General features: G+C 33.4%; 4 protein-coding genes and 2 long non-coding RNA genes across 6 annotated transcripts; 3 read left to right on the forward strand and 3 right to left on the reverse strand.

Moving 5' to 3' along the window:
• Window positions 1-5,736: 5,736 nt before the first annotated feature.
• LOC145969865 (uncharacterized) lies at window positions 5,737-6,288 on the reverse strand. The gene has a single exon (XM_083096159.1). It carries the CDS (start codon window positions 6,286-6,288, stop codon window positions 5,737-5,739), a length of 552 nt encoding a protein of 183 aa, XP_082952285.1.
• Window positions 6,289-9,825: 3,537 nt separating this feature from the next.
• LOC145969938 (uncharacterized) lies at window positions 9,826-11,150 on the forward strand. Its single transcript, XR_014438268.1, has 3 exons — window positions 9,826-9,917; window positions 10,077-10,275; window positions 10,382-11,150. It is a non-coding gene; the product is annotated as an uncharacterized LOC145969938 (long non-coding RNA).
• A 16-nt stretch (window positions 11,151-11,166) lies between these two features.
• On the reverse strand, window positions 11,167-12,831 carry LOC145969937 (THAP domain-containing protein 6-like). The gene is made up of 3 exons (XM_083096275.1): window positions 12,776-12,831; window positions 12,306-12,504; window positions 11,167-12,196 (listed from the first exon to the last, which is right to left on the reverse strand). The coding sequence occupies exons 2-3, from the start codon at window positions 12,462-12,464 to the stop codon at window positions 12,092-12,094; spliced, it is 264 nt and encodes an 87-aa protein (XP_082952401.1). The 5' UTR covers window positions 12,465-12,504; window positions 12,776-12,831; the 3' UTR covers window positions 11,167-12,091.
• A 4,472-nt stretch (window positions 12,832-17,303) lies between these two features.
• LOC145970851 (uncharacterized) lies at window positions 17,304-18,333 on the forward strand. The gene is made up of 4 exons (XR_014438637.1): window positions 17,304-17,461; window positions 17,574-17,644; window positions 17,874-18,028; window positions 18,112-18,333. It is a non-coding gene; the product is annotated as an uncharacterized LOC145970851 (long non-coding RNA).
• Window positions 18,334-20,034: 1,701 nt separating this feature from the next.
• On the forward strand, window positions 20,035-21,603 carry LOC145970264 (uncharacterized). The gene is made up of 4 exons (XM_083096845.1): window positions 20,035-20,400; window positions 20,506-20,598; window positions 20,776-20,835; window positions 20,921-21,603. Exons 1-4 carry the CDS (start codon window positions 20,388-20,390, stop codon window positions 21,520-21,522), a joined length of 768 nt encoding a protein of 255 aa, XP_082952971.1. The 5' UTR covers window positions 20,035-20,387; the 3' UTR covers window positions 21,523-21,603.
• A 712-nt stretch (window positions 21,604-22,315) lies between these two features.
• On the reverse strand, window positions 22,316-24,061 carry LOC145970803 (uncharacterized). Its single transcript, XM_083097796.1, has 4 exons — window positions 23,914-24,061; window positions 23,398-23,534; window positions 22,998-23,299; window positions 22,316-22,766 (listed from the first exon to the last, which is right to left on the reverse strand). Exons 1-4 carry the CDS (start codon window positions 23,983-23,985, stop codon window positions 22,498-22,500), a joined length of 780 nt encoding a protein of 259 aa, XP_082953922.1. The 5' UTR covers window positions 23,986-24,061; the 3' UTR covers window positions 22,316-22,497.
• Between the last annotated feature and the right edge of the window lie 3,294 nt (window positions 24,062-27,355).

A 27,355-nucleotide genomic window follows, 5' to 3' on the forward strand; every position in this document is an offset into this window, starting at 1 on the left:
AGCACATGGACGTTCCATTGACGTCCAGTGGATGTCCGAGTTCGGACATTGGGACATCCAAAAGACGTGTGAATTAAGTTTGACGGACATCTATTGAACGCCCATAAGGCGTCGGTTTGTCACAACTTCGGACGTTCAAAATAATACTCAAAAAATGACCTAAAATGGACGTCATTTTCAGTGCCCTACTCTTCCAGATTATTGTTGAAATAAACATCAAAAATTCATAAACTCAGAAAAAAGTTTATATTTAATTATGTATAATTGTGTAGATATAATTATGTATGGATTTTGACCTAATTTAATCATATATAAAAAATTATTCTTTATTATACATAAATAAATCGCATTATGCATCCTTCATAACATATAAAACATAAACTTTTTGGCCCAACAAAATTAAATAATATAATAAAATAATATAATTTATCTATTTCATATAAAACTTTACATAAAATTCATGTAAAAATTTTATTTATATTTATATTTGCTTATTGCACTCTACATTTTAATTAGGTAATTTAAATATGTAAAGTGCAATAACCAAGTTTAAATAGGTACCGGATTATTTTCGTTTATTCGCCGGACATTTACTTGTCCGATTTATAAAATCAATTTAATATCTGAAGCTCTTGCAATGAGATCAGAAATTAAATTGAACAATATATCTCAAATTTTATTTATTACCCTTTGCAAACTTTATATAATTCTCATAACTAAAACTTAAATACGAGAAAGATTGCGCATCGCACGTCGCGTAGCGGTAAACGAACGAACTAATACATCCTTGTGTGGTCGTGCGAAACTTTGACATCCAAGATTGGACATCTTGTGGACGTCCAAATATTGGCCATTAACGGATGTCTGGAATCGGATGTACGATAAACGTTCATTTCATGTCCATGGACGTGCAGATGTAAAATGGACATAAAATGAACGTCCATAGAATGTTCTGTGCTATCTGGGTCTATTGAACGCCCATAAGGCGTCGGTTTGTCACAACTTCGGACGTTCAAAATAATACTCATAAAATGACCTAAAATGGACGTCATTTTCAGTGCCCTACTCTTCCAGATTATTGTTGAAATAAACATCAAAAATTCATAAACTCAGAAAAAAGTTTATATTTAATTATGTATAATTGTGTAGATATAATTATGTATGGATTTTGACCTAATTTAATCATATATAAAAAATTATTCTTTATTATACATAAATAAATCGCATTATGCATCCTTCATAACATATAAAACATAAACTTTTTGGCCCAACAAAATTAAATAATATAATAAAATAATATAATTTATCTATTTCATATAAAACTTTACATAAAATTCATGTAAAAATTTTATTTATATTTATACTTGCTTATTGCACTCTACATTTTAATTAGGTAATTTAAATATGTAAAGTGCAACAACCAAGTTTAAATAGGTACCGGATTATTTTCGTTTATTCGCCGGACATTTACTTGTCCGATTTATAAAATCAATTTAATATCTGAAGCTCTTGCAATGAGATCAGAAATTAAATTGAACAATATATCTCAAATTTTATTTATTACCCTTTGCAAACTTTATATAATTCTCATAACTAAAACTTAAATACGAGAAAGATTGCACATCGCACGTCGCGTAGCGGTAAACGAACGAACTAATACATCCTTGTGTGGTCGTGCGAAACTTTGACATTCAAGATTGGACATCTTGTGGACGTCCAAATATTGGCCATTAACGGATGTCTGGAATCGGATGTACGATAAACGTTCATTTCATGTCCATAGACGTGCAGATGTAAAATGGACATAAAATGAACGTCCATAGAATGTTCTGTGCTATCTGGGATTATTCTCGATAGAAAACAGAAAAGATAAATTATATAAAATTCAATAAATTGAATTTTATTTACTAAAACGATCTTAGAAGAAAGACAATTATAGACCATTTCCAGGAGATGTCACGTGAACACTACATATTTGATACGCAACATATATAACTCTTTTAAAAATAAATATAACATTAAATATATTGAAACTAAATTTTTTTATATTTCTACTAGTTTGTTATTGAACATAATTTTAGAGTTAACAAGATTCTTGCTAAAAACTAAAAACTAAAAATTAATCACATTAAACCGAACATTTCTCATTGGAATAATTTTCAATTAGATACAATTTTTTTATTTATCTAACAATAAGGAACAATTATCCGAATTATATCATGTTTGATGTCATTTTAAACGCAAAAATTTCATTAATTTATTTTAATTACTTTCAAAAAGATCAAATAAAATATAAAAGTTTTAGTTTTTATTTTATGGATATTTATAGTTATAAATTATTATACATAACGAAAAAAAAGTTTTCGATATTATTGAAAGCGAGAGCGAGAACGAATAAGAGCAAGCGAGATGACGTATCGTCAAAAGAGTTCCGAAGTCTCTTACGCGACACACCCTTTCTCTATAGTATGTCACGAGTATGTCATCTTATCAGAATAGAAAATAAAATGCATTTTATTCGTTTTAAAGTAATTTTAATGGAATAATGAGCATTTTGCAATTAAAATGACATCAAACACGACATAAGTAAATGTCGGATAAATGTAGTTAAATATATAATCCAAATTTTTATTATCAGACTAATTAAAAATTGTCCGATTTATATCGTGTTTGGTGTCATTTTAATCGTAAAAATCTCATTAATTCATTAAAATTATTTTCAAATCGATAAAATACAAAATAAAAGTTTTAGTTTTTAATTTATAAGATGTTTGCATTCTCGTGAGTTGCGAATGGATAGAGAAAGCGAGAAAACCGATTATTAAAGACTTCGGAACTCTTTGATGATAGGTCATCTCGCTCACTCTCTACTCGCGATCTCACTCTCGATCCTCGGGTCCGCTTATCTTTCCGAGCTGTCTAGTACGATTGTGAAGTCTGACAGAGAAAGCGAGACCACGAATAGAGTGCGAGCGAGTTGACCTATCATCAAAGAGTTCCGAAGTCTTTAGCAATCGGTTTTCTCGCTTTCTCTATCCATTCGCAACTCACGAGAATGCAAACATCTTATAAATTAAAAACTAAAACTTTTATTTTGTATTTTATCGATTTGAAAATAATTTTAATGAATTAATGAGATTTTTACGATTAAAATGACACCAAACACGATATAAATCGGACAATTTTTAATTAGTCTGATAATAAAAATTTGGATTATATGTATATTTAACTACATTTATCCGACATTTACTTATGTCGTGTTTGATGTCATTTTAATTGCAAAATGCTCATTATTCCATTAAAATTACTTTAAAACGAATGAAATGCATTTTATTTTCTATTCTGATAAGATGACATACTCGTGACATACTATAGAGAAAGGGTGTGTCGCGTAAGAGACTTCGGAACTCTTTTGACGATACGTCATTTCGCTTGCTCTTATTCGTTCTCGCTCTCGCTTTCAATAATATCGAAAACTTTTTTTTCGTTATGTATAATAATTTATAACTATAAATATCCATAAAATAAAAACTAAAACTTTTATATTTTATTTGATCTTTTTGAAAGTAATTAAAATAAATTAATGAAATTTTTGCGTTTAAAATGACATCAAACATGATATAATTCGGATAATTATTCCTTATTGTCAGATAAATAAAAAAATTGTATCTAATTGAAAATTATTCCAATGAGAAATGTTCAGTTTAATGTGATTAATTGTTAGTTTTTAGTTTTTAGCAAGAATCTTGTTAACTCTAAAATTATGTTCAATAACAAACTAGTAGAAATATAAAAAAATTTAGTTTCAATATATTTAATGTTATATTTATTTTTAAAAGAGTTATATATGTTGCGTATCAAATATGTAGTTCACGTGACATCTCCTGGAAATGGTCTAATGGGATAATTGTCTTTCTTCTAAGATCGTTTTAGTAAATAAAATTCAATTTATTGAATTTTATATAATTTATCTTTTCTGTTTTCTATCGAGAATAATATTCACGAGAAAATATCCTACACACGTATATTACACAAACTTATTTCATTAATAGCTCTCATTAATAGCATCTCATTAATATTGATATTTATAATATACAGGGTGACCCATTTTAACTTAGGCAGCCAAATAACTCGAAAAATAAGCAAGATAGAGAAAAATGTTTTAGACAAAAGTTGTATGGTTTCGAGGGGGCCATAAGATGGTATCATTGGTTTGACCTTGAAGAGTCATTTGAAGGTCACGTGAAGGTCACTTCAATTTTTTTAAATGGAATACCCTATATATTTTTGTACATTCTTGTAGCTTATTTCGAGAGCTTTCCAAAACACTATAATTAAGTACCTTTCCGTTAAGTACTTTTTGAGTTATGATGCTTGAAATAATTTCTTAATTTTACATAAACCGTAAAATATCTTGTAAAATATTCATTTTTCGATTATCTTACCTTAATACTTTTATGTACAAAATAATGAGAGGAATCAATTGGTGTAAAGAAAACACATAGTTGTTTTTAAGAAAAAATATGGAATTGTTAATTGCAAATTACATATTTTTTCTTCGAAACAACTATGTGTTTTCTTTACACCAATTGATTCCTCTCATTATTTTGTACATAAAACTATTAAGGTAAGGTAATCGAAAAATGAATATTTTACAAGATATTTTACGGTTTATGTAAAATTAAGAAATTATTTCAAGCCTCATAACTCAAAAAGTACTTAACGAAAATGTACTTAATTATAGTGTTTTGGAAAGCTCTCGAGATGAGCTACAAGAATGTACAAAAATATATAGGATGTTCCATTTAAAAAAATTGAAGTGACCTTCACGTGACCTTCAAATGACTCTTCAAGGTCAAACCAATGATACCATCTTATGGCCCCCTCGAAACCATACAACTTTTGTCTAAAACATTTTTCTCTATCTTGCTTATTTTTCGAGTTATTTGGCTGCCTAAGTTAAAATGGGTCACCCTGTATACTTGAATGTGGAAAAGAAATCGCGCAGCTAACAAAGTATATTTTAATTACGTCTATATGCGGGATGTTATTTCTGAGCTATAAATTGTGGATGTAGCACGGACATGAACCAAAACCGACTGTTTTATCGGCACCTAAAAGTGGATGTGGCCATGTAGTTCCAGGCGGCGTAAAATGGATGCACGCGCCGCTAGTGTACGACGTAGAAAAAGCGTCCCATGAAAAATGGCAGCGTGGCCCCTCTCAGGCTTCTCTCTGGTATTACGATACGCCCGATACGCGCGTAACTTTCCTGTATCACAAACAGCGGAACGTCTGCGATTGGTCAGATTTTCAATACGCCCGATACGCGCGTATCGTAATACGCTCCATGGGACCCCACTCTGAGAATGCTTGGTCTAGTTATATACGTCATTGGTTTAACTCGTTAAAGGAGGATTTACATTGCGTCCAATGTTATAGAGAGTCAGGTTATTAAAGACCTCCTATTAACTGTCGTTCGATGCCGGGTGGATTGATACATTCAGTTTGTCTTTATAAAAATATATTTTACAACAAAGGAATTTACAACTATGGTTTCAGTCTTTGGTAACTTACGTCCGCTTCGGACGACGAGACACACTAGAGTGAGTGCCTCTATGTCTTTGGTGGATCGGGGCGAGGTATGTGATGGCGCTAGTGCGTTCGTAAACCCATTCATCTGTATTTTGTCCAGATGGAGGGACGCCACAATCACTCCCCCCTTAGTGACTCCGTTCATGGAGTCGCGAATCTAATTTTTCGTGCAAGATGTCCTTTCTCTGTCTCAGCTGGCGAAGGTTCTGGAAGGGAATTATCCTCGGATAGTTGTTGGTTCTCCCTAGCCCTTTCAATGAACGCCGGCTTCAATCTGTCAATGTTGATCTCAGTCGGTCGGTCCTTGTAGTTGATCCTGTACAAAAAATCAGTCAGTCTTTTGATTATGGGAAAAGGTCTTTCATATGGTTGTTCTAGGGATCTGGTCGCTCGATCGACCCTGACGAAGACATGTGTACAGTCCTCCAACTCCTTGTGAACAAAGGCCTTTTGTTTGATGTGATGCGCTGTGGGCTTCGGTCCTACTCGCCGCATTCGCTCGCGTAGTTTCTGCAGGAACATGTCCGGGCATCCAGTGGGCTCCTCGGCTGCGAAATATTCGCCGGGTATCTGTAGTGTTTTTCCGTAGACCATCTCTGCTGCGGATGTCTTAATGTCGTCCTTGTAACTGTTTCGCAATCCTAAAAGTACCATAGGAAGTACATTAGTCCAATCCGTGGTGCCGTGACACATGATTGCTGCCTTGAGCGATCGGTGCCATCGCTCGATCATCCCATTTGCTTACGCTGTCGTTCGGATTCTCCGACTTCCTATTAGCTTGACCATCGCTTCAAATATTGCTGACTCGAACTGCGCTCCTCTGTCGGTTGTAATCATGTATGGTGCTCCGAATCGTGCGATCCATGTATTAAAAAATGCGTCTGTTACAGTGTCCGCTGATGTGTCCGCTATTGGTGTAGCTTCCGGCCATCTTGTTGTCCTGTCGATCATGGTTAAACAGTACCTCATTCCTTTAGAGTTGGGTAGCGGTCCTACGATGTCTAGGTGTACGTGTTGGAACCTATCGTCCGGGACTGGAATTCGCTCTGGAATTCTGTGATTGTGTCTGTGGACTTTCGCTCTCTGACACGATAAGCATGTCTTGGCCCAGTTAGCAATATCTTTCTGCATACCTGGCCAAACGAATCTTTGTGCGATTGTTTTCTTTGTTGTCCTTCCACTTGGGTGTGACAGATTATGTATGTTGTCGAAAATTTGCTTCCGTAATACTCTCGGTACGTATATTCGAATTTCCTTGTCGACACTGCAGTATATGGTTTTGTCTCCTCCGTCTAACCGTAGTGGCCTTAGTGAGAATGATGTCTCAGTCTCCAGTAGAGCTCTGAGTTCCTCGTCTTTCTGCTGTTCCTCGTAAAGTTCGTCTGTTGTGACGATAACTGGTAGGTTGACAGCTTCTACTCGTGACAGTGCATCCGCTACCTGGTTTTCATGCCCTGCAATATGGACAATATTAGTAGTAATCTGACTTATAAAGTCTAATTGTCTCCTTTGCCGTTCAGAGGCTTTATTAGAAGCTTGTGAGAACGCGTATTGTAGTGGTTTGTGATCCGTTAACACAACTACGTTTCGTCCTTCTGCCATGTGTTGAAAGAATTTTAATGCGGAATAAATTGCTAGGAGTTCTCTGTCGTATGTGCTATAGTTTTGTTGTGCCTCAGATAACTTCTTAGAGAAGAATCCTAATGGCTTGTATTCTCCCTCTTGATACTGCTCCAATACCGCTCCCATGGCTACGTTGGAAGCGTCTGTTCTGAGGAATAGTTTGGCGTTTCCTCGTAGATGAACCAGTAGGGTAGTCTCTGCTAAACGTCTTTTACTTTCATGAAAGGCTTCCTCTGCTTGTGTAGTCCACTCTATTGGCCGCTTGTCGCGTTTCTTCGCTCCTGTCAGGTATCCATTTAATGGAGCTAGAACGGCTGCTGCATTTTTGATGAATCTGTGATAGAAGTTGATGATCCGAAGATATCTCCTAAGCTCTTTTATATTGTTCGGCTTCTTGAAATCAACGATGGCTTTTACTCTATCGTTCGTCGGACGTATTCCTTCTTTGTTGACTGTGTATCCGAGATATTCGACCTCTTTTTCCGCAAATTCGCTTTTTGTCACGTTGATAGATAGTCCGTGCTCCTTTAAACGTTGAAATATTTGCTCGAGATGTTTTCGGTGTTCCTCTTCGTCTCTTGATGCTACCAACAGATCGATATAGCCGTGACAAAAGTCGAGTCCTCTTAGAACTGCGTCAATAAATCTTTGGAAAGTTTGCGTTGCGTTTCGCAAACCAAATGGCATTCTGTAAAATTCATACAATCCGAATGGTGTAGTTATTGCAGTTTTATGGCAATCTTCTTCCGCTACTAGAATCTGAAAGTATGCTTTCACAAGATCTATTTTGGAGAAAACGGTGCATCCAGCTAAGTGGTATGTAAAGTCCTGTATGTGAGGTAGAGGATACTTATCCATGATCGTCACACTGTTCAATTTACGAAAATCTCCGCACGGTCTCCATTCTCCGTTGCTTTTACGTACTAGGTGTAACGGACTTGCCCATTGTGATGAAGAGAGGCGACATATTCCTTGTGCCAACATCATCTCGAACTCTCGTTTCGCGGCTGCGTACTTTTCTGGGGGCAGTCTGCGTGGTTTGTAAGAAATAAACGTTCGCGTATACATAAGACTCGAGACATAACACACAGTATTGTGCGTTACCTAAGACAAAAGACTTAAGGCATAAAACATAGTCTTAAAATTATAAGGCAGCCATTCTGCTCAGGCCCATAGGCCTGGTTTAAGGCCATCACACACAAAATTGCATAGCTGCATATGCATAACATAAGACTATATGGACCAATGAGCAACGAGTATTATGTTATGTAAGTCAATATGGCGACTTAATACGACCGTTTGGGTGCATCCAGAAGCACACTTTGATACGCGTATCAAATGTTATGTTCGTACTAAATGTATGGTGTAAACAATGCCGTTTGAGTTGGTATGATACGCATCGAGAAGGCGTATCGTATCAAAATAATACGCGTATCAAGCATATGTGTGGCGCTGTAAACACTTGTGCATCAAAGAACGAAGGATGATTTCTGAATGATCGGCCATTTTTCGTTTATATAACACTACTGTGTATCACTTGTCGACTCTTCGTACTTTATTGCGTACTTTAGCTGGATTCCTTAAAGCGCGCGCATGTATTTATACATTTGATGTAAACGCAGTCGAATTAAACGTTTGTTGCGCATTACTTTTGATTCGCGTATCAAAAGTAGAGACCTATAATCAGAGATGCGCCAATGGCGAACAGTTTTTGATTGGTCACTGTAAAATCACGTGGTTTTTCCGCCATCTTGTACCCCATGACGTCATTAATGACGTTACTGATGATGTTTATTGACGTCATGCTAATTGTTGCTTGTGTTAAATCTGAGTAAGATCTTGTTTTTTCATGTATTATGAAATATTATAAGTTCATAACATAATAATCTCAATTAGCTTACATAAATTTTTTTTAAATTGAGAAAGATTGTTTTGCTAGGAACAAGCACGGCTGTGTTCCAAAATTCACTGCCAGTACTGAAAATCTATAGTGTACGTCACGTAAACTATAGATTTTCAGTACTGGCAGTGAATTTTGGAACGTAGCCCACATGTGATGTCAATGACGTCATAGGGTACAAGATGGCGGATAGAAATCGTGGTGGGGAGTCATTGGCGCATCTCTGATTATAGGTCTCTAATCAAAAGACGTACGGTGTAAACCAGGCCATAAGCATAAGCATAACATGTGCATAAGGGCCCTCACCGAAATTGCATAGCTGCATATGCATAGCATAAGACCATATGGACCAATGAGCATCGAGTATTAAGTCGCCATATTGACTTACATAACATAATACTCGATGCTCATTGGTCCATAAGGTCTTATGTTATGCATATGCAGCTATGCAATTTCGTGTGTGATGGCCTTAAGAAATGAAAAAATCCATAAGAACGAAATTTTTATGCATATGATCTATGTACATCCAATCAAATGTCAGACATGAATTCCCGCCAGGATGACAACTTAGTTCCACCGTTATAGAAGTCTGTGGTATTTATGTTCACGCTAGAGAGCCTCTAGGAGAGAGAGACGACAACCGGATCACGTGACCAGGTGCTCCGTGATTGGCTGGTATAATCATGTACAAATTTGAGACATTGCGACGCCAATGCAGAGAGTTGTGAGGTTATTATGTTAGCAATCGCATATTTAGACGTGCATTTGGATGTATATTAACCTATTTACGAAATCCGAGGTGTGTTCACTAACAAAAATTATGAATAAATATTATAATTTAAAAAAATGTATATTTAAACCTTTATTTACATATTGCATATGCTTACTGTTAGTGTTGTACAAAAATAAATATTACAATCGCAGTATTAAATTAACAATGCACAATTCGCTTTTTTAGGTACATTATTGTTCTATCACAGGCAGAATTATCACTTGCCATGCCATCGAATTGCACCGCATACAAGTGTTCAAAGAACAGCGATCAAGATTTTGCCTTGTTTCGATATCCCCATGATGAAGCATTAAAACAAAAATGGGTTGCTGCGGTCGGACGAGGCAAAGATTAGTCACCTAACAGTTCTCAAAAACTTTGTGAGGTTAGTAACAATACACACTATACTTTCACTTTATTCGTCAGAAGATGAACAAATGTAACAATATAATTTAATGGACCCAAAGCAAATTTTTGATTTTCTCCCATAGATACATTTTATGCCTTCGGACATTGAATTTGTTGCTGGGCGCAAACGAGTGAAAGCCGGAGTCTTTCCCTCTCGTTTTTGTACGTGTACTACAGAGAATCGAGAACATCCAAGAAAAAAACAGACATCCAGAAGTGAGCCTTATTGGCGTCAGCATTCTATTGGAAGTAACAAGCAAGGAAAACTAAAACAAATAAATCATTGTGATCATACATACGATGCATTGGATCAGCGAACGCCTTTATCAGTTATTAATACATACAACGGGATGACATACCTAAGGAAAAGACAAGGATCCTCTGTTTAACATCAATACGGTTGTGTGCAATCTTGCAAATCACTAACTAAGAAAGAAATACAGGAATCTGTTGGAAATAGCAACAATTGTGCTGAGAAGCAAAAGAAAATAATAGAAAAAATACGCAGAGAAAATGATATATTGAGATCAGCTATTTCTCTGCTTCAAAACATATTGCAAAATGAAAAAAATTGAAACAAAGTTAATAAATTAAAATTTAAAATATTATATATAATTAAATTGTAAATTACAAGTATTAACATTAATTGTAAATATAATTTCAATTATATATATATTTTAATTGTAATTGTAATTGTAAATGTAATTTTATTTGTAAACATAATATCAATTATAAATAATTAGAAATTTAATGTATTGTAGACAGTATATTCAATATTATCTTTATTTTCATAGGATCACAGTACATTCACATAACGTATATTTAAGTAATCGATATATATTTCAGTAAAACAAATTGTCTTCTAAAAGTTATACAAAGTACAATAATACAATAAAATACAATAAATGATATAACAAATAATAAAAATAATTTGCAAGTTTTTTATATCAATAATCCACTTCAGATTTTTATGCTTAGTTTTCATACTCAGTCTTTGGTTTTATTTTAAATAAACAAAAAATATCTTTTAAATAATGCGCATTATAATATTGATTTACATTAATAAACTTTAGCTATAAAAAAAACATCATACAACACATAGTATCACAGTTTCTCATTATTGATTGAGCAGTGGAAATTTTTTCGTGGATTGAAATTGTCAGCCAGGAGTCTCGACCCCATGCTTTTGCTACCAAAAGCAGACGTAGTGTTTTTGTTAACAATAATGCTGCTTAGTTCTGAAGATAACTGACGCAACCCGTAAGTTGTACACGTTCGCTTAGAATTTTAAGCTGTTGTTTTAATTCGGAATTTTCTTCGCACAACTTTCTATATTCTTCTGTATAATGTTCGTCAAAATTTACATTAATACTGGTATCAGTCTTTTTGGTTATTTTTAATACTTCTTCCACCGTTTGCTTCATTTCGCTCCGCAATTGTTTATTTTCATCAAGAAAGTGTTGCAGTGAATTCTCATCTTCAACTATCGACTGCAATTTATCTGGTTCTTCTACAATTTCCTGACTCTTTGTTGTACTTTGTATTTCTTCCTTAGTTAATGGTTTGCAAGATTGCACACAACCACACTAATATTGAACAGAGAATCCTTGCCTTTTCCTTGGATATGTCATCCCGTTGTATGTATTAATAACTGATAAAGGCGTTCGCTGATCCAATGCATCGTATGTATGATCACAATGATTTATTTGTTTTAGTTTTCCTTGCTTGTTACTTCCAACAGAATCCTGACGCCGATAAGGCTCATTTCTGGATGTCTGTTTTTTTCTTGGATGTTATCGATTCTCTGTAGTACACGTACAAAAACGAGAGGGAAAGGCTCCGGCTTTCACTCGTTTGCGCCCAGCAACAAATTCAATGTCCGAAGGCATAAAATGTATCTATGGGAGAAAATCAAAAATTTGCTTTGGGTCCACCATTAAATTATATTGTTATATTTGTTCATCTTCTGACGAATAAAGTGAAAGTATAGTATGTATTGTTACTAACCTCACAAAGTTTTTGAGAACTGTTAGGTGACCAATCTTTGCCTCGTCCGACCGCAGTAACCCATTTTTGTTTTAATGCTTCATCATGGGGATATCGAAATAAGGCAAAATCTTGATCGCTGTTCTTTGAACACTTGTATGCGGTGCAATTCGATGGCATGGCAAGTGATAATTCTGCCTGTGATAGAACAATAATGTACCTAAAAAAGCGAATTGTGCATTGTTAATTTAATACTGCGATTGTAATATTTATTTTTGTACAACACTAACAGTAAGTTAAGACAGGAGTAAAAGGCATTTACGAGCAGACACGAGTTATTAGGTGTGTTAATACAATTTAATATAATTCAATAATATTTGTGTACTAACTTTGTATACTAACAGTAAGCATATGCAATATGTAAATAAAGGTTTAAATATACATTTTTTTAAATTATAATATTTATTCATAATTTTTGTTAGTGAACACACCTCGGATTTCGTAAATAGGTTAATATACATCCAAATGCACGTCTAAATATGCGATTGCTAACATACTAACCTCACAACTCTCTGCATTGGCGTCGCAATGTCTAAAATTTGTACATGATTATGCCAGCCAATCACGGAGCACCTGGTCACGTGACCCGGTTGTCGCCTCTTTCTCCTAGAGGCTCTCTAGTTCACGCTAGACTGCATTAAAGAAAATAAATAAAAATTCATAAAGCTAAAATATGGATGATCATAATAATTATTATTTGAAAAGAAGTGAAAATGAAGAAAATATGTGTGAGAACAGAATAATTAATACAATGACTTCGAGAGAGGAAGATTCGTTATTAGAGTGGATCTTGTTAAAGGTTATCCGCATCTTTATAATAAAGAATCAAGAGATTTTAAAGATATTATTAGATATTATTAGAAAAAATAACTCATGGAAAGAAATAGGAGATATATTAAACACAACAGGTATGGAATACATTTTTTATATTACTTATATACATTATATATATATATACAGGGTGAGCCATTTTAATTAACGCACGCAATTATTTCGGAAACAGCATTTTAGAGAAAAATGTTTCAGACAAAAGTTTTATGGTTTCGAGGGGGCCATAAGATGGTATCATTGGTTTGACCTTGAAGAGTTATTTGAAGGTCACATGAAGGTCACCTTCAATTTCTTAAATGGAACCTACTATTTGTCATTGCATATTCTTGTAGCTTATCTCGAGAGCTTTCCAAAACACTATAATTAAGTACCTTTTCGTTAAGTACTTTTTGAGTTATGAGGCTTGAAATAATTTCTTAATTTTACATAAACCGTAAAATATCTTGTAAAATATTCATTATCTTATATTCGATTATCTTACCTTAATACTTTTACGTACAAAATAATGAGAGGAATCAACTGGTGTAAAGAAAACACATAGTTGTTTTGAAGAAAAAATATGTAATTTGCAATTAACAATTCCATATTTTTTCTTAAAAACAACTATGTGTTTTCTTTACACCAATTGATTCCTCTCATTATTTTGTACATAAAAGTATTAAGGTAAGATAATCGAAAAATGAATATTTTACAAGATATTTTACGGTTTATGTAAAATTAAGAAATTATTTCAAGCCTCATAACTCAAAAAGTACTTAACGAAAAGGTACTTAATTATAGTGTTTTGGAAAGCTCTCGAGATAAGCTACAAGAATATGCAATGACAAATAGTAGGTTCCATTTAAGAAATTGAAGGTGACCTTCACGTGACCTTCAAATAACTCTTCGAGGTCAAACGAATGATACCATCTTATGGCCCCCTCGAAACCATAAAACTTTTGTCTGAAACATTTTTCTCTAAAATGCTTTGTTTCCGAAATAATTGCGTGCGTTAATTAAAATGGCTCACCCTGTATATATATACAGGGTGTCCCGCAACGTGATGTCCACACTGAAACTGTGTATTCTTTTTGTCATTCTAAGTCAAAAAGTCTTACTACACGTATGCCCTAAAGTCGCTTGTTTCAAAGTTATAGCGAAAAAATGCAGAAGTAGTTATTTCTCGCACTAATGCGAGAAAAGCACCTTTATGACTTACCTTACCGCACTAGTAGTGCGGAAATAACAGGCATTACAAAAAATATTGTATGTATGGCATGTGCGGAAGACAACGAACTACGTCGCGCATGAAGTTGCCGCATAAGCTGAAGCGAATGCGGCAACTTCACACTCGACATAATTCATTGTTTTCCACACTTACCACACAAGATAATATTAATAAATTGACTGTCGTTTTAAGTGAAAACATCGCATAAACAGAGCTTAGAAATTTCTCTTACCTACCAATCATGAGTATATTTTCCAATGAAGAATATGCCGATATTCATTTTATTTATGGTTTCTGTAATGGTAACGCACGTGCAGCAGTAACAGAATATCACCGACGGTTTCCTAATCGCAGAGTACCAGATCGAAGAGTTTTTAGCAATGTCCACCGAAGCATTAAATTTACTGGTACGGTTCCAAATAAAAATCTTGAGAGACCATTAAGGCGACATCAAGTCGAGGATGCGATACTAGCAACGGTGGACAGAACTCCTACTATTAGTATCAGAAGACTTTCGGCGCAAACTAACGTCTCTAAAACGACAATTTGGAAAGTACTGCGTGATTATGATTTATACCCATTCCATTTTATGAATGTTCAAGCTCTTCAACCAAATGATTATCCTGCACGCGTCGATTTTTGTCACTGGCTTTTAAGAAATCGGCAAATACATACAAAAATTTTATTTACCGACGAAGCTAGTTTTACGAGAGACGGCATTACAAATAATAGAAACTCACACGTTTGGTCACCACGAGAAGAAAATCCTCATGCTATTATTGAAACACATTTTCAAAATCGATTTTCAGTGAATATCTGGTGCGGTATAATCGGTAATCGTCTAATAGGGCCCATCATTATTGAAGATCATTTAAATGCTGAACGATACTTGCATTTATTACAAGAACAGTTGCCCGAACTTCTTGAAGATCTGCCTTTAAACATCAGAATACAAATGTGGTTTCAACAAGATGGAGCACCACCTCATTTTAGCAGAATTGTTACGAGATATCTAAATGAAAAATTTCCTGAGCGTTGGATTGGCCGGGGAGGTCCAATAAATTGGCCTACAAGATCTCCCGATCTATCTCCTCTGGATTATTTTTTGTGGGGGCACATAAAATCTCTAGTCTATGCGGATAAGCCAGTCAATCGGCAGCAGTTATTAAATAAAATAACAGACGCTTGTAATAATATACGTAACGATGTGGAACTTCTTTTGCATTCTGCAACATCAATAATTCAAAGAGCAGAAGTGTGTGTGGACCAAAATGGTGGTCACTTTGAACAATTTATAAAGTAGTTTATAAAGTAAATTATTGTTTAATTATCATTTAATTATTGTTTAATTATCAATAAATAATATTGTCTTTAATAAATAATATTGTTCTTATTTTATGCAATTTTGTTTTTTCTCTATAACTTTGAAACAATCGACTTTAGGGCATATGTGTATTAAGAATTTTTGACTTAGAATGACACAAGGAATACATAGTTTCAGTGTGGACATCACGTTGCGGGACACCCTGTATATATATACATATACAGGGTGATTCTGAACAAACGTTTGTCTTTAAAATATCAAATTTTTGAATGAATTCTAAGACGATTTTTCCTCTTGCAAAATTTTGCCCGGAGCTTAGTTTTTATACTATAAAGGAAAATAGTTAGTGGGCAGGGACGGCGCGATATAGGCGATTACGTGGGGCACTCGCCGCGATCAGCTGATTGCTATACGCGATGACTGTAACAATCAGTGTGTGTGTGTGTGTGTGTACACATTCTCACACACACACTGATTGTTACAGTCATCGCGTATAGCAATCAACTGATTGCGGCGAGTGCCCCACGTAATCGCCTATATCGCGCCGTCCCTGCCTACCTCTTGTACTCGTTCCGTAAGTAGTTAACTATTTTCCTTTATAGTATAAAAACTCCGGGCAAAATTTTGCAAGAGGAAAAATTGTCTTAAAATTCATTCAAGAATTTGATATTTTAAAGACAAACGTTTGTTCAGAATCACCCTGTATATACAGGGTGGTCCTTGTAACGGTCGCCACGATTTTTAAGGCACTTACAATAATCTAACAAAAAAATGTTTCAAACAAAAGTTGTATGGCTTGAAGGGGGCCATCATTTGGTGGCAATGATTTGACCTTGGAGAGTCATTTGAAGGTCACGTAAAGGTCACCGTCAATTTCTTAAATGGAACTCCCTACTTTTTATTCCACATTCTTGTAGCTTATCTCGAGGGCTTTCCAAAACACTATAATAAAATATTCTTCCCTCAAGTACTTTTTGAGTTATAAGGCTTGAAATCATTTCTTAATTTTACATAAACCGTAAAATATCTTGTAAAATATTCATTTTTCGATTATCTTACCTTAATACTTTTATGAAAAAAATAATGAGAGGAATCAATTGGTGTAAAGAAAACACAGTTATTTTTAAGAAAAAATATGTAATTGTTAATTGCAAATTACATATTTTTTCTTTGAAACAACTATGTGTTTTCTATGACCTTCACGTGATCTTGACAACACTCTTCAAGGTCATACTGATATCGCCATGTAATGCGTTACTTGAAACCTTACAATTTTTGTCTGAAATATTTTTGTCTGTCGCGCTCAGTTTTTGAGATATTCGGCTGATACGGATGGTCTGCGACACCCTGTATATATATAAACCTCTTTTATTTTAATAATTATATATTTTAATAGCAAATTCTGTCGAAAACAGACAGTTGTCGTAAAAAAGCAGCAAATTGCGTTAATAGTCAATCATTGTGCTGACATTGCGTGTAAGTGTTGTCATTTTGACAATGTTGTGTTTTCGACAAGTTTTGTTATCAGAAGAAATGTATTTCTTATATAAATAGGTTTAATACGATGAAATAGATTAATTATATCTTTAGCTTCAGATTGTCAAACGAGATGGGCAAGGCTGCGTGAGCGATATTCTCGTGAAAAAAAATTACGAGAAATGGAAACAAGAAGTGGAAGTGGAAGTACAATGAGACAATCATTTCCTTTATACGAACAAATACGAATTTTTTGTTCAAATTTGTTAAGAGTAGGAAGTAAGTTTTTTTATAAAATTCTTATAGCTTATATATATTATATTTATAGCTATATATTATATTTGTAAAACATTTATATAATTCTCTATGTTTGTATGAATGTTTCATTCAGATCTATAACCAATATATCCAACTTAACTTCCAAACATCCAATCAAGACGAATGAGGCAACAAAAATATTAGGTGAGTTTATATTGTTAGTAGACTAAAGCCTTGTCTACAATGGAGTCGTAAGTCGTAAAAAATTAATCACAGTTAAATTTAGAGAAGAGTAATCGAATCAGATTGTTTAATTTCTTATGACTTACGACTTATGACTCTATTGTAAACGAGGCCTAATAATATTGTATTTATTTATAAAATATTGTGCGTGTGTGTGTCTGTGTTATTTTAAATATAATTTTAATTGCAGGATCCTTAAATATATTAAGAAATCAGATCCGAAGTAACGAAGATGATACAATTAATAAATCATCTAAACCAACGTTAAGAACTGTGAATGCATCATCAGAAATAGCTTCTACAAATTTATCAACACCTTCTGCATTCCATTCTTCTTCTTATTCAGTTACTACATTTTGCTCAAATAATAGTGATAATAGTAATAATAGTGATATTATTAATAATAGTAATAATAATAGTGATAATAGTTATTCCCAGAAAAATATGGCCAAGGAACCACATAAACATAATAAACTAAAGAGACCATTTCCTATAAATTCTGAATCTGCAAATATAACAAGTACGGTTTAATGATAGATTCACACTGCGTCTGCGTTTTCTAGGAAACAGAGTTATCTAAAATATCTTTAGCTAGAATTTCTAAAAAACAAGCTTTGTCATTGGATATCGTCAGACATCGGGCGCAGTGTGAATCCAGCATTATAGCTATATTTGTATATATAACAAATATAATAATAGCTATATTACAAATATAGCTATAATTCTAAAATATATGCAAATTTTTATATATCAATACTGAAGATAAATTAATATTTATGTATTCATTTTCTTCTTCAGACTTATGTGATAGCGATGATGATTTTCCTTCACCACCTAGTCCAAATGCATCTGATTTTCTTTCACCGCCTAGTCCAAACGCATTAACAACTAACGATAAAATATTTCCTTTATTAGAATATTCAGAAACATTATCCAAAAACAAAGAAATTTTTCCAACAGCACATTCAAGACATTCCAACAGCAATTCTTCTCTTAATAGAAAAATTTCATCTCAACTTGATCAAGAGACAGTATTTTCAGCATCTCAACTTGATCGAGAATCAGTATTTCCAGCATCTCAACTTGATCGGGAATTAGTACTTCCATCTCTTGACTCTTCGTCATCAAGAATGTCATTAAATTCACCAAAAAGATTCACAAAAAAATTAAATGCACATCTTCAGCAGATAAGTTGGAAGAATCTTTTTTTAAATTTACGTCAGTGGTTTCAGCACATTTAGAAAAGAAAAGTGAAAATAAATCCTTTGATATAACAGATGAAGACGAAATTTTTGCAAAAGCAATTGCATGTCAATTAAAAAAAATATCGGAACCTCAAAAATCTCAACTAAAGGGTCAGCTAATGAAAGTATTATATAATCTGTAATACAAAAAATTTTATTATATAGTTATAGAAATATTAGTTATTATGAAAGTATTATAAATGTTACATTAAATATTAAATATTTTAAGTATTTAGTTAAATATTAGTTAAATAGTTAAGTATTATTAAGTATAATTAAGTGTAGTTAAATATTTTATTTTATATATATATTAAGTATTATTTAAATATTTTATTACATGTTCATATACAGGGTATTTCATTTTAATCCGACCAGTCGAATATCTCGAAAACCAAGCCCGGGAGAGAAAAATATTTCAGACAAAAGTTGTTTGGTTTCGAGGGGGCCATAAGATGGTGACAATGATTTGACCTTGAACAGTCATTTGAAGGTCACATAAAGGTCACCTTAAATTTCTTAAATGGAATATCCTATATATTTTTGCACATTCTTGTAGCTGACATTGAGAGCTTTCCAAAACACTATAATTAAGTACCTTTTCGTTAAGTACTTTTTGAGTTATGAGGCTTGAAATAATTTCTTAATTCTACATAAACCGTAAAATATCTAGTAAAATATTCATTTTTCGATTATCTTACCTTAATACTTTTACGTACAAAATAATGAGAGGAATCAATTGGTGTAAAGAAAACACATAGTTGTTTCGAAGAAAAAATATGGAATTGTTAATTGCAAATTACATATTTTTTCTTCGAAACAACTATGTGTTTTCTTTACACCAATTGATTCCTCTCATTATTTTGTACATAAAAGTATTAAGGTAAGATAATCGAAAAATGAATATTTTACAAGATATTTTACGGTTTATGTAAAATTAAGAAATTATTTCAAGCATCATAACTCAAAAAGTACTTAACGAAAAGGTACTTAATGATAGTGTTTTGGAAAGCTCTCGAGATAAGCTACAAGAGTGTGCAAAAATATATAGGGTGTTCCATTTAAAAAAATTGAAGTGACCTTCACGTGACCTTCAAATGACTCTTCAAGGTCAAACCAATGATACCATCTTATGGCCCCCTCGAAACCAAACAACTTTTGTCTGAAATATTTTTCTCTCCCGGGCTTGGTTTTCGAGATATTCGACTGGTCGGATTAAAATGAAACACCCTGTATATAGCGTATTCGATTTATTGACTCTACCCGACACTGAGTCGAGTCGGTCAGATCGGAAGTTCGATTTGAAACTCGATGACTCGAAACTATCATGGCGGAAAGTGCCTTCTCAACGTTCTTCTTTAACCTTTATCAAATATTGTAAGTGGTAATAAAGAAACACTAAAATCAGAACAAGAAACAAAAACACTAAAATAAAAATAAGAATAAGTGAAAAAATAAGGACAATGAGTGAATCAGGTAAGAAATTTTATTATATTATATTATAGAAACAAACATGTGAAATGTTAACATGCCATATACCGTGTAATGCATAAAAAATATCTTTAATGACTATTTTTACAGATAATAGCAACATTATGAAAATCATCAGAGATGAAAATGGAAAAATTGTGAAAACAGCAGAAGGAATTTTATGTGAATGTATGGATAATGATGGTAAATTTTTTACTGTAAAAATATTGTACAAATAATGACTGCGTTCAGCAGAAAGAGCTGCTTTGCAAGCAGCTGTTGTAAAGCAGCTTTTTCTGCTGAACGCAGCCAATAATTTGCTTCATTGACAATGAAACATCCATTGCTGTATCAAAAATATAAAATTATTTTTCTTTTCAGGAAATGTCACATTAAAATTTGTGAAAACAAACTCTAGCGAATCGTCAACAATGGAGAATGGTAAGTGATTTATGTGCGAAAATCTTTGAACTATTATAAATATAAAAATGGATATAAAGATAATAATAAAATAATTTTACTTTAGAGAACATAATGCCGTGCAGTACCGCATCATTTGATGATAAAGAAAGGTTCATAACTATGAAGGAAGAAAAAGAGACGCATAGAGTTTTATGGACGAACAATGAAAGCAAAGAATTACTACAATTATATTATGAAAATATTGGACAAATAGGCCCATTTACCACATTCAAAAATAAAAAATGTATGTGGGAATTTATAAGTAATGAAATTTCAAAAAAATATGAAACTTTTCGTTCGCCATTGCAATGCGAATATAGATATAAAAATATGTTAAAAAGAAGAAATGCTGCAAAGAAAAATAATAAAAGATCAGGGAGTGAAAAATGTGATATCGATTTTGAAGAAGAATTTGAATTAATTAATAGCATTGACGACAGCATGGAACCTGACGTTTGCTTCGGTATAGGCCAACATACTATTAAAAAAAGAAAAATAGATGCTTTGAGTAGCGAAGAAGAAGAAATTAAAAGAAAAGTGCAGAAATCTCCAAACGTTTTGGCGGTACTACGAGATATTCAGAATGAGAAAGAAAAAGAGAAAGAGCGTTGTCATAAAGAAAAAATAGAAATTCTCCGAGAATTATTTTCTAGAAATAATAAGTAAATTTTATATTTTAAATAATAACTAGCACATGCATGTTAATGCAATGTTTTCCATAAGTATATATGTATTACAGATTTATAATTTTTTGTTTTATACTAAAAGATTTATAATTTTTGGTTTAATAATAATTTTTATTTTAATATGTTATACTTTATATAACATTGTAATGTTACATTGTAAGATTTGAAAGAACATTGTGATATTAATTTTAAATGTTTTAGTTAAGAATAGAAAAGATTAATAAAAATATTAATTTATTATTTTACATTTATGAAGATATTCTTAAAAGACTGGTTTGTTTTAAAAATATGTATTACAGATTTATAATTTTTTTCTATTTTAATACGTAATACGTAACATTGTAATGTTACATTGTAAGATTTGAAAGAACTTGTGATATTAATTTACTATTTTATGTTTTAGTTAAGAATAAAAAAGATTAGTAGAAATATTAATATATTTTTTATATTCATGAAGATTCTCTTAAAATATTTTTGTTATAAAAATATATGTATAAAATGTTATAAAATGACATATTAAATAAAATTGAAAAGGTATATTGATAAAATGGTGATGCTCTATTACAATTTTTATTTAATTTTTTATTATGATAAAAAACATTAGTATACATTTTAATACATACTAATACGTACTATTAAAAAGTAATAATAAACTTATCAAAGCAAATACATTTAGTTTATAGTTTTATATGCATAAATTATTCTAAATATAAACTTTTTATAATAAAAACATTATTTTATTATTGTAATATATTATGAAATTTTATCTTTTATCTTATTGTTATTAAATAAATACATTGGTACTACTTGTGTGTATGTGTGCGTGTAATATCAATAAGACAATCAACAAGAGGGCTTATTTATGTTGTACGTAAATATAATATTTATATGTATGTGCGCGCGCGCGCATTATATTATATTTACGTACATTCTTTATAAGTCTATAAACAAAATTTTAAATCAAATCAAGTGCTATGCGATCACGTTTCAACTGTCCTAACATTCTTATTCTGTTATTACTATGAATACATTGCTGAATTGGGAACGGAACTTCTTCATATTCAAGATATTCGAAAATATCATTCTCTTCTATACATAAATTATGTAATACGCAACAAGATATAATAAATTTAGACATTGATATTACGGACCACATATCAAGTCTGGTCAATTGTCGGAATCTGCACTTTAATAATCCAAACGCGTTCTCAATTGTAACTCGTGCTTTACAAAAACGATTATTAAAATTAGCTTGAACTGGTATCAATTTTCCGTTATATGGTGTTAAAAGATTTATAGATATTGGATAGGCTGCATCGCCAATAATGTGATAAAAATCGCCCATTGCAGACACTTTGTCTTTAACAAAAGACATGTCATACACACGAGCATCATGCGTTTTACTAGATATTCCAGTAAAGCAATCTATAAATCTTTTTTTCGCGTCGCATATACCTTGCAAAGTAAGTGCAGTTTCGTCATGTCTATTTACATATGTGTGACGAATTCTTTTCGCTGGCGTTCTGATCGGAATATATGGGCCATCTATACATCCCACAATTCCATCAATTCCGCATATATTCCGAAATTCTTGGGCTTTTTCTTGACGTTCTTGTTCCGTTGCAGGAAATCGGATTATTATCGGAGCTAAATTTAGTAAGAAATTTGTAACTCTCTTGATGATAAGATGTACTGTAGCTACTTGCATGTCAAAACGTTCTGCTACACTCCTTATTACCGTTTTATTTGCAGCAAACCTGTATGCATTAAAAAAACATGTTTTTTATTTTTTATTGACCAGCAATAAAAATGTTTTATGTTTTTATAAATATAAGTGACTAGAAAAGTAGCGTACCATAAAAAAACTAAAATATGTTCTTTGACTGTTTTCTTTTTTTTTCCGCATACATTTTTAGGATAATATTTGCTTCGTTTGAATAAAATTATAATGTACTCGCATGTTTTTCTTGAAAGTCTAAAGTGTTTTTGAAACTGAAACCGTTTATAAGATAAAAATAGCTTACACAATAGATTCAATAAATGATATTAGATTTAATAAATATGTTAAAGCAGGATTGTGTGAACGGGCTGAGAAATAATTAAGTCGGTGTAATATAAACGTGTTCTCTTTATTACAAAAACTGTACCGTGCGTGCTCTCTGAATAATTCTTAATATGAGACTCGAGACTAGCCGCATAGCAAGGTTGCCACTCGGGCTCGCTTCGGGACACGAGAGCTGCCGAAGTTACCCGAGTCGCGCTCGACTCGTTTGCTGTACAGTCACGTAGAGAAATATGTGTCTGTACACTCGCCAACAGAAATGCGCTGAACTCAGCTATTCTTAATAAAATATTTCTAATATATATTTACGTCTTCTGCAGTATACTGATCGACAACACTTGTAATATAATGTTTCATTCGCGGTATTTTTTTCTTCCGCATTAAATGTGTGTATAGTAATAATTCTTCATCAGAACTATCTGATGAAGACAATAAATAGTCCACAATTAATTTTTCAATATCTATAAAATTAATCATTAAAGATATTTTTTTACGATCGAAATGCATTATACGATATGACATATGTTATATTTCACATATGTTCGTTTCTAGTATAATAAATATGTATAATTTCTTACCACTGATCCACTCATTGTTCTTATTTTTTTACTTATTCTTGTTTTTATTTTTGTGTTTTTGTTTCTTGTTCAGATTTCTTTATTATCATTTAGAATTTTTGATGGAGGTTAAGAAGACACTTTCCACCATGACAGTTTTGAGTCATCGAGTTTCAAATTGAACTTTCGATCTGACTCGACTCGACTCAGTGTCGGGTAGAGTCAATAAATCGAATACGCTAATAGTTTATGTTCATATATATAATATAAAATAAAGTTTATAAAACAGGTTTATCATATACATTTTTATAACTTATCTCTATTGTATCCTCTATGAATATATTCCATTTGCCATGGTACTTCACCTTGTGTGTGACGACAAATATTCAGATAAAATCTCTCTTTGAGTATAAGCTTCTTTTATCGCTCTATGTATATTAGTAGGTCCCAAATTATTTACATTATCAAGACCGAATCTCCATGCACCTTGTATAACATTTCCTATATGATCTTCGCTATCTATATAATTTGTAATGTTTTCGCCTGTACTGTTATTTTCCGTCATTAGAAAATTATGCAAATTTATTGCAGCCATTATTATTGCATCTACATGTTCTGGCTTTAAACATATGCTACGTGTAAAAATTCTCCACCTTGAGACCAAAATTCCAAATGTGTTCTCAATAATACGTCTAGCTCTTGATAATCGGTAATTAAAAATAGACTTTTTCTCATTCAAAAATTGTCCAGGATAAGGTCACATTATTCGTTTTGATAGAGGAAATGCCTCATCAGCAACAAAATAATAAGGCATTTCTATATCCGACAGAGGTAACTTACAATTTTCTACAAGTATATTAAGATTATTATTGTTTAAGCACTTTCCAAATTCTGACTGTGCAAATATTCCACCATCACTTGCACTTCCGTATGCACCACAATCTATTACAGTAAATTTGTATTGATAATTGCATGCAGCTAATAATACAATACTAAAAGTTTTTTTGTAATTAAAATGTAAACTACCAGAATTTGAAGATGCTTTGATAACAAAATGCTTGCTGTCGATCGCTCCAATACAATTAGGAAAATTCCAATGATTCCAAAATCCAGCAGCTATTTTCTTTCACTCTTCTTCTGTAGGTACTTTTAAATACATAGGACTTAAAACTTGTGTTACAATTCTATATGTTTCTTTAATAATTTTATATACAGTTGATTCACCTATGCGATGTGCAAATGCAATCGAGGATACTTGGTCTCCTGTTGCAAGAAATCTGTAAGAAAGCAAAATTATTAGTAAAAATAATAAGAATTACATAATAATAAATTTACAATAAGAAGTAAAATACCTGAGCATAATAATAAGCCATTGTTCTGCCGGTAATGCTCTCCAATTTCTTTTTTCTAGGTGAGGTCGCAGTATATCCAATAATTTATTAAAAGTCAAGAGATTCAGTCTTGTGTATTTAAAAAACATTGTCGCATCTTCTTTCAGTTCTTGAAAAAGATGTTGAAAATCACCAAATAGTGGTCGACGTACATATATTGATCGTATCCATAGTCGTTTTTTTTATTTTTTTACGCTTTTGTAAAAGAACATAACTTGCTGATATCATCGCAGTGAAAATCAAATCATCCGTGTCCATTTTGATAAATTTGCTGAACGTATCGCGAGTTTTTGTAAATAATAGGTTAGAGACACGCATTTTCAAATGTCAATTATTGTTCCTCAATTCTGATTGGCCAAAACTTATGTCTATGCACATTTGTGTAGATTGCGTATCTTTCTTTATGCTTATGCTATGTTATGTCTATGTTCTATGCATTTTGTGTGCGATAAGCCTTACGCGCCATTTTTGAATAAAACAAAATAATTGAATCGAAAATATGTATATAATATATATTCACAATAACGCATTTTCTAAAAAATTAATATTTATCAATAGTAGTGAGTCTAGGCCGGTTCTAACCCAGGGGCTCCGAGGGGGGGTGAGGGGCGAGGGGGAACCGGTGGGGGGGTGACGTCATGCGGGGGGTGACGTCACGGGGGATGACGTCACGCGGGGGGGTGACGTCATGCGGGGGATGATGACGTCACGTGCGGGGGATGATGACGTCACGCGGGGATGATGACGTCACGTGCAGGGGATGATGACATCACGTGCGGGGGATGATGACGTCACGTGCGGGGGATGATGACGTCACGTGCGGGGAGTGACGTCACGCGCGGGTAGGGGGGGGATCCGCGGCGCGAGCGATGGACGAGGGGGTCCGCGCGGGAAGGGGGGATCCGCGGCGTGAGCGATGGACGAGGGGATCCGCGCGGGAAGGGGGGATCCGCGGCGTGAGCGATGGACGAGGAGGTCCGCGCGGGTAGGGGGATCCGCGGCGCGACCGATGGACGAGGGGGTCCGCGCGGGAAGGGGGGATCCGCGGCGGGCCCGCGATGTGTCCACGTGTGAGAAGGACGGTGCACTGGTTTGAAAAGGATAGCGTAAAGTGTGTGAAGAGGACAGTGCGACAAGGATGGCATCAAGTGTGACAAGGACGACATCAACATACGACAAGGATGACGTCAACGTGGAACAAGGACGACGCATTGTAAGATGCTGCATAGGTGGGAGAAGGACGACGCAAAGGTAAGTGAGTGATAGCGACGAGCTTGTGAATGAGAGAGAACGATAATAGCGCGAAGAGAACGCATACGAAAGAGAACTATAATATCGCGAGAACAACGTATGCGAGAGAGAACGATAATAGCTAAGATAACGCGTGCGAGCGAGAACGAAGATATCGCGAGACTTACAACTAACGCGAGACTTATTGTTAGAACGATAGCGCGTACGAAAGAGAGAGAGAGAGAACGATAAATTCTTACAACTAGCGCAAGAGAGACGCAAAGGATGGGAGCGCAAGGAGAGGCGCGTAAATAAATACATTTCTTTTTTTTTTAAATTAAAATATAAAATTTATTTAAATGTGTGCGTGTACTATACAATTTTGTGTGTGTGTGTGTGTGTGTGTGTGTGTGTGTGTGCGTGCGTGTGCGCTTAATATATAATAATATATGATATAAAATTAAAAAAAAAATAATAATATAAGAAATAAAATTTAAAAAAATATATATATGGGGAGGGGGCGATGCACCGGACTAAAGGGAGGCCGCTTCTGGAACAGAAAAAGAGGAAAGA

The sequence above is a fragment of the Camponotus vicinus genome, unplaced genomic scaffold, assembly GCF_025532165.1.
Source record: "Camponotus vicinus isolate PSW18456_S1 unplaced genomic scaffold, iyCamVici1.0 SCAF_4, whole genome shotgun sequence".
In the NCBI taxonomy this organism is placed as follows: domain Eukaryota; kingdom Metazoa; phylum Arthropoda; class Insecta; order Hymenoptera; family Formicidae; genus Camponotus; species Camponotus vicinus.

Coding starts and splice junctions, on each gene's coding strand:
- LOC145969865 (XM_083096159.1), bottom strand. CDS start 6,288: ATGTGTCACGGCACCACGGATTGGACTAATGTACTTCCTATGGTACTT.
- LOC145970803 (XM_083097796.1), bottom strand. CDS start 23,985: ATGCGGAAGAAAAAAATACCGCGAATGAAACATTATATTACAAGTGTT. Junction 23,535..23,913: donor ATCAGTATACTGCAGAAGAC/GTAAATATATAT, acceptor AAACGGTTTCAG/TTTCAAAAACACTTTAGACT. Junction 22,767..22,997: donor AACTGCACTTACTTTGCAAG/GTATATGCGACG, acceptor GTTTTTGTAAAG/CACGAGTTACAATTGAGAAC.
- LOC145970264 (XM_083096845.1), top strand. Junction 20,599..20,775: donor TGAATGTATGGATAATGATG/GTAAATTTTTTA, acceptor TTTTCTTTTCAG/GAAATGTCACATTAAAATTT. Junction 20,836..20,920: donor ATCGTCAACAATGGAGAATG/GTAAGTGATTTA, acceptor ATTTTACTTTAG/AGAACATAATGCCGTGCAGT.
- LOC145969937 (XM_083096275.1), bottom strand. CDS start 12,464: ATGCCATCGAATTGCACCGCATACAAGTGTTCAAAGAACAGCGATCAA. Junction 12,197..12,305: donor GTTCTCAAAAACTTTGTGAG/GTTAGTAACAAT, acceptor TTTCTCCCATAG/ATACATTTTATGCCTTCGGA.